We start from the raw sequence: 6,780 nt of genomic DNA, 5'->3' as shown, positions 1-6,780 counted from the left end.
ACCCCCGGATTTCCAGTAAACTGTTCCAAAGTAGGCGTTTTGTCTGCTTTTCCCCATGTGGCTGTCCCCGCAATGTCACTATCTGCATTTTCGTCGGAGCTACTGTCACTTTTACTGTCTGTGGCCTCAAATCTTTGTTGTCCCCTGTCACTGCCACTATCTGAGTCTATCACTACACATCTCACAAGGCATGTCAGATAGCTCATCGGAGAACAAGTCAGATATTTCTTGTTCTCCAAGAAAACGCTTCGACCTCAACCTCTTTCGACCTTGATCCATTTTGCACTACTAACTTCCTGCCTGGTGCATGCAGCTGGAAGATGAACAGAGGTATTTTATTTTGGAATGGGAAAGGAAAACAGTTGGGTCATGTTGCTGACTACGAAGCAAACATTCAAGAGGTCTATCACGCACCAGTCATGCATCTGCCTGGCGCCAGTACAAGGTATAGTGTGTTTCAACATAACATGTCCTAAAATCATAATATTATGCAACCGGTCTGCCAAGTTTAAAAGCGAAAAGCATAATATTATGCTACCGGTTTTCAAAGTGCTAATTTTCTGTTTCATGTTTGTTTTTATTGAAAAATTACAATGAGCAAATGTGCATTCACATACAATTTCAGTCTCTGAAAAGAATGTGTCCATAATTCTGAACTCATTATAAGGAAGTAAAACATCATATAATGTATAGATAAAAACAAGAAATCTAACTATATTCAAACAACTGACTTCAGAATGATTATTTATATATATATAGTGTAGATTATTTTGCAGAAATAATTTTTCTTCAGGATTACATGTTTTGTAGACCACCACATTTTACTTCACTACACACACCATTTTCACAGTAACTGAGAAATGAAGAAATTTGCATCGCCTAGGTTAACATCAGTTTCCTTATTTCTGGTATAAATTCCTGCAATTAACAGCTGTGGCATTTCTTCTTTAAGTTTTTCCATACATTTCTTATCTAATGAACTACAATCTTGAACATGGAGTTCTGTCAAATGGACAAGAGTGGATGGAATCAGATGAAAATTAATTCCTGATAGATGAGAATTGCATGAAAGTTCAAGAACCTCAAGTTGTTTGCTTTTGAATATGTGTTCCATGACATCATCTGTCATTTCAGGACAATTTTGAATACTAAGGTACTTGAGTTTCTGACAGCCTGAGCAAACATATTCAGTGCCTTTGTTTGTCAGCTTGTAGCAATCTGCAACACGAAGATGACTGAGGTTTGGACATCCAGCACCAACATATTCCATGCTTTTGTCTGTGATTAAAGAACAACCAGCAGTATCAAGAAATTGTAGATTCTTACAGTTACCAATATACTGGAAACCATAATCTGTAAGTGCACAGTCTTCAACAGTAAGTCTTTGGAGTTGAGGGCAGTTTTTCAAAATCACAGTTAATGATGAACCATCAAAATCATTAGAGTTATATAAGCATAAAGTAATTAATTTAGACATTGACTCATTCTTAAATATGGTGGATACATTTCGTGTCTGACCTTCTTTAATAGCTATAAGTGTCAAATTGCGCATTTGTGACAAGTTTGAGAGACAGTGTATGTCTGTACCTGGCAGATCATCATTACAATGTTCATAAATGAGATATTCCAGGTTTGCACATTCTGTCAAGAATCTGTGGGCTACATTTGACATGTAGCCTCTATAACAGAACGACAAAAGCTGTTGTCCCTTTTTTTCCAAAAAGTATTCAACATCTTGATTTTGGAATATCCCAAATCCTAGATCTAAGCATTGTAGAGATGGACATCCATCAGCAATTGCTCTTAGTACCCCATTTGAAACTGTGGAAACACAGTGACTGGTAAAACTTAATGTTGTCAATTTTTGAAACTGTGCCACTAGATCTGCAAAATATAATTGATCTGTTTCTTTGGGGAGAGGGATAACGAGCTTCTCTATATGGGGAAATTTTTTAAGAATCTGATGCAATGTTGAATTACGCAGCTTGTGGGAATATCCGAAGTATATGTGTCGAATATCTCTACAGTATTTGCACAGTGTATCAACGACTTTCGTGTTTGTTCCTCGACTTGGACAGAACGATCGTAGTGCTGGCATATTCCTTAGATGTCTTGATATTTCCTCATCGCTCATCTTGCACCCAGGACTAAAGGTTTGGTATTCCCATAGTGAATCATCTTGTGAGACATTCTTCCAGTGTGAATTAACATGTTGTACAGACATTGCAAGGTCTTCAATACTCAAGTTTGAGAAAATTATCAGCAACAGCTCATCTGGTAAATCTGTAAAATGTTTCCCAGAAGCCATTGTGGAGGGGTGAGGGGAGAACAGCTCCACAGTCACCAGACTGAAACAATTTGAAGCAAATTTAACAGTGACAAATACACTTCTCTGTTGTGAGTTTTCAGTATTTCAAATGTCTTCGTCCGAAGATGCGTGAATTTCGTATACACATACAGAATGATGTTTTATTGCAAAGTAAAAAGTAAAGTAAAGCTATCCTGTACCAGGCCATGAAGGCCCATAGGGTTGTGAGATGAGGGTCCCACATTATCTAAACAATCAGCTCAAAGATGGGGGTGAGGTTGTCAGCCTTATGTGCCGACCGTGCTTTACTCTACAGGAAAATTATTTAATTAATTCCTGGTACTCAAATCTGTTAGAGGCTGAGTCGACCCCAGGGCCATAGTGCGGCCGGAAGGATTAGGTCAATTGAAAGAGTTCCCCACAAAAACAAGACCATAACTGTCAAACAGTAATAGATATCTGGCCATGAGCCTGAGATGGGACTAGACACCAAGACTTACTGACTGACTGTCAGCCGCAATGTGACTTTGACTTCGGTTAAATCAGGGAAACCCGTATGGAGGCAGGGTCGAATACCTCCACCATGACCCTGCGAGTCGTAGGAGATGACGAATAGGGAAGTCCCAAATCTGAGACAGTGAAATATTGCCGCGAGTACCAAGGGACTCGGACTCCAGAGAGACTGCGCTGGCAAGGCCCAGAAGCATGTACAAAAGACAGACCCTTCTTCTCGTCTGAGAGGGCACCCCACAAAAAAGAAGACCGTAACTGTCAAACTGTAATAAATATCTGGTCATGAGCCCCAGGTGGGGATTGACACTAAGACTTACTGACTGACCGTCAGTCGCAACGTGACTTTGAATTTGACTTGAAGAATACACTGTTGGAGCCGTTACCAGGCAACTACTAGTGAAGACACTGCGGGCTGGAAAATATTTAGTGTGTGCTTTAGTTAATTGTAAAGTGGAAATTAGCGATGGCGCTCTAATTATGTGCAGTTACGAGTTGTGTGTTGAAGTAGTCAATAAATCGAGTCACCAATTCAAACTCCGTCTGTGGTCACACTGATACTATGTGACGATACGAATAGACGTTATATTAAGGAAAGTAACATATTAAAACAGTGTCAAATGACGGGCGAAGCATTTACATTAACATTCAGTAACAGTGTTGTCACGTGTCGTGCGTGGCGAAATGACGGGGTCTAGTTCGGATCATTGGATTTATTAACATCTTGGTTACATACTCTTAATTACGCTTAAATACATGCAATACGGCGCAATCGATAAATTACCCACTTTCCAGTTCATCATTGCACACGCACTAGGAGCGACCGCATTAATTATGTTAATTACTAGCTGTACCCGGTCACGCGTTTCTGTGGCAGATCGAGTGAATTAAAAAATTCTGTTGGATAATTAACCGCTTCATCTGCTTCCACAACAGTGTCGACGGACTTGTATGTGACTGCCTCGCAGTGAATGTTAGACTGAATGATATTGTTAAGTTCGTAGACGTCTTTGTTCTTGGCCGCAAGCTCGTTCACTCAGCCAATCGTGATTCTTATAATTGGTTTGTATATTGGGAAATACTTTTTCAACCAATTCTTCTTTTGACGTCACTAAATTGCAGAAGTTATGAGGCAACGAAATTCGTCCTGAGTTCAGATCAACCGGCACCTTTCCGTTTCCAATTTCCAGCAATTAATGTGAGAATATCTCAGCTGATCGATCATTCTGCAGCTGGACACGCATATTTGTAGTTAATTTTAACGTCTTTACGTGTCGCCACAAAGTATAGTATTTCAGGCAAGCATTTATTTCGTCCGCTGGTGTCGATCGAGGAATTACAGGTAATGTTTGCCTGGAATCTCTTGCAAGCAATATTAATGCGTTCCCAAATGGTCTTATCTTTCCATGCAAATCTTGCAATGATCGATGAAGAGCCTCGAGCGATTTTTTTTGCGCCATTGTGCATTCATCCCAAACAATAAGTTTACATTTCTGCAATACCCTTCCTATGCCTGATCCTTTGGAAATGTTGCACATGGGAGTTTCAATGAATTGCATGTTCAATGGCAATTTCAAAGCGGAATGAGCAGTTCTTCCACCCGGTAGCAATGTCGCAGCTATTCCGGACGACGCAAGAGCTAAGGCTATATCATTTTGGGATCGAATTGCTGCCAGAATCAATGTAATTAGGAACGTTTTACCAGGTCCTCCTGGCGCATATAAGAAGAAGAATTCTGCAACCCAGTTATTGACAATTTGCATTATTTGATCGTAAATGCCTTTTTGGTCAAGCGTTAGCTTAGGAATATTTGATTGCACATATGACAAAAGATCACCCGTGTTGTAATTTTGTTCACGACGCAATTCTACACCGAACGAAACAGCAGCAGATCGATTCGGTGATGGCATTCCAAATCGATTGAGAACTTTGTTCGCGATTTCTAAGCACAAATCTTCAATTATCATCAACGCTTCGTTGCAGATTTCTGCTGTGAAATCAATGTTCATATTGAAATTTTCCTTGCGTATTCGACGGAAAATATCTTCAGCCATGTGCGATTTATATTTCTCCCATAACTCTGTTGGAGATGAAGGAGAGAAGGCGGTCAATATGATTGCAAACAATGCACGAATTTGATGTGGATGTGACGTGTTGCACGCGTCAGTAATGCATGTAGCGTGTTTGGGTATGTCACGCTACAAATAACTTTACGCCGTATTAATTATAGCGAATCTTTATTGTAATTCACTTGCACCCTTTCCAATTATCGCCACTTGGAGTATTAGAGTTACTGGTTACACAATCTCACAGCCAGTACTTCTGTATCTCTTGGCGTCTAGGTTCCAACCTTCTTCAGCGGGAGCTATTCCAAGACTGACTGGGCGAATGAATTCAGCCCCCTTTAATATCCTCGGCCGCTGCTATGCAAATGAGCCCTTGTCATAACCGCGGAAACGCTGCTTTGTTGATTCCGCGATTCCTACGCAACGACCCATTGTTATTGCGTTGTCTCTGTGGGAACGCTCCGTGTATTCGTCGTAACCATGGAGATTCGATACAGTATCGCTATTGTTACTTCCTATGCAACGATCTGTTCTAGCGTTTCCATAGGGGTCTCTTCTGAATTCCAAATTCCAATTCTGTTTTTCAAAAGGAGCATGTTTTTACCTGTCACAGGTGTGACATGTATATAACAGGTATATAAAAACGCGCGCATTCGATTGCAACGTTGTGTCAAAATTTCGAAGCAATCGGTGAAGAACTTTCGGAGATTTTTGAGGGGTAACAAACCAACATTTACGTTTTTATTTATATGGATTATAATTATATTTTTTACTATCTGTACCCGGCCACGCGTTGCTGTGGCTCAGTATAACGAAATATTTCAATTCAAACGCAGATCAATCGACATAGCTCAATCCCACCGCCAATTGCATTGAAAAATAAGGAAAACAGTTAAGAAAACGAAATGAAAAACTATTAAAAAAATAAACTATACTCACGAAATGAACGCTATGGTAAACGACACAGCCCACTTCCAACGCAATGTCACACGAAATAATTAAATCAAAATGAAAATAAATCCAAACTGTTTATATTCGGCGGTAGCTATCCCAAGACTGACTCCTTCGGCGGTTACTTCCAGACTCTCTTCTGTATCCCTCGGCATCTGCCCCGAGACTGACTGCTTCTCAAAGTCAAAGTCATGTTACAACTGACGGTCAGTCATTCTGTCTGTGAAAGTTTCTGTCCTGCCCCAGCTGGGGCTCATGACCAGATGTTTTCTTCATTGTGAAAATTGCTGTCCTCTCCGTTTGGGGCGCCCTCTCTGAAGAGAGGTCGGGTCTGTCGTTTGTCAGTCAGTCTGTATTAAAAGTCCACTGTCTGTATTTATATAATTTACAAATCCACAATTGTACCTTTTATGTACAATATATACAAGGCCTCTGTCAACCCAGGCATGGTACAGCAGATTATGCCCTATTTCTAGTAGTAATCGCTATCACGGCAGTCTAGTAACTTGAACGGTCGTATGCCTGACCACCGCCAAGTTTAAGCCTCTTATACTTTCTGTGGCTGGCTTCGCCTTGTCCAATGTTGCGAACATTCTCATTATCATGATTTTGTATGACTTCTGCTTGTTGCCTGCATAATTTTGTTATGTAATCATATACGTATTGAATTTTGAATGCCATGTGCAATTCGCGGACCGGTGTGCGCCTTGGAAAATTGCCAATCGTGCGGAGAACCTTGTTTTGCAGGCGCTGCAATTTAACTAGATGGGTGTCTGCCGCAAACTCCCAGGCGGGACTAGCATAAGTCATTACGGATCTAATAAGAGCTTTATGGAGGGTCAATTTAATGTTAGCGCTCAATCGCTCACTTTTGAAAAGGGAATATACTGTAATGAATGTTCTGAAGGTCTTGGCTTCGATCATTTCTATGTGTAATCTCCATGT

General features: G+C 40.5%; 1 protein-coding gene across 4 annotated transcripts in view; it reads right to left on the bottom strand.

Annotated features, from left to right (window-relative positions):
* Positions 1 to 355: 355 nt before the first annotated feature.
* The window catches only part of LOC111861621 (F-box/LRR-repeat protein 2), an 11,593-nt gene continuing 5,168 nt past the window's right edge, over positions 356 to 6,780 (bottom strand). For all 4 annotated transcript variants that reach the window (XM_023846334.2, XM_033750400.1, XM_033750402.1 and 1 more), the window contains exon 2: positions 356 to 2,348. In XM_023846334.2, coding sequence (XP_023702102.1) covers positions 845 to 2,308 — 1,464 coding nt within the window. In that variant the 5' untranslated portion in view covers positions 2,309 to 2,348 and the 3' untranslated portion in view covers positions 356 to 844. The remainder of the gene's footprint in view (positions 2,349 to 6,780) is intronic.

Source organism: Cryptotermes secundus, unplaced genomic scaffold (assembly GCF_002891405.2).
Source record: "Cryptotermes secundus unplaced genomic scaffold, Csec_1.0 scaffold43, whole genome shotgun sequence".
Classification (NCBI taxonomy): domain Eukaryota; kingdom Metazoa; phylum Arthropoda; class Insecta; order Blattodea; family Kalotermitidae; genus Cryptotermes; species Cryptotermes secundus.
Note: the sequence above shows the minus strand (reverse complement) of the source record. Positions and strands in the feature narration are given on the sequence as shown.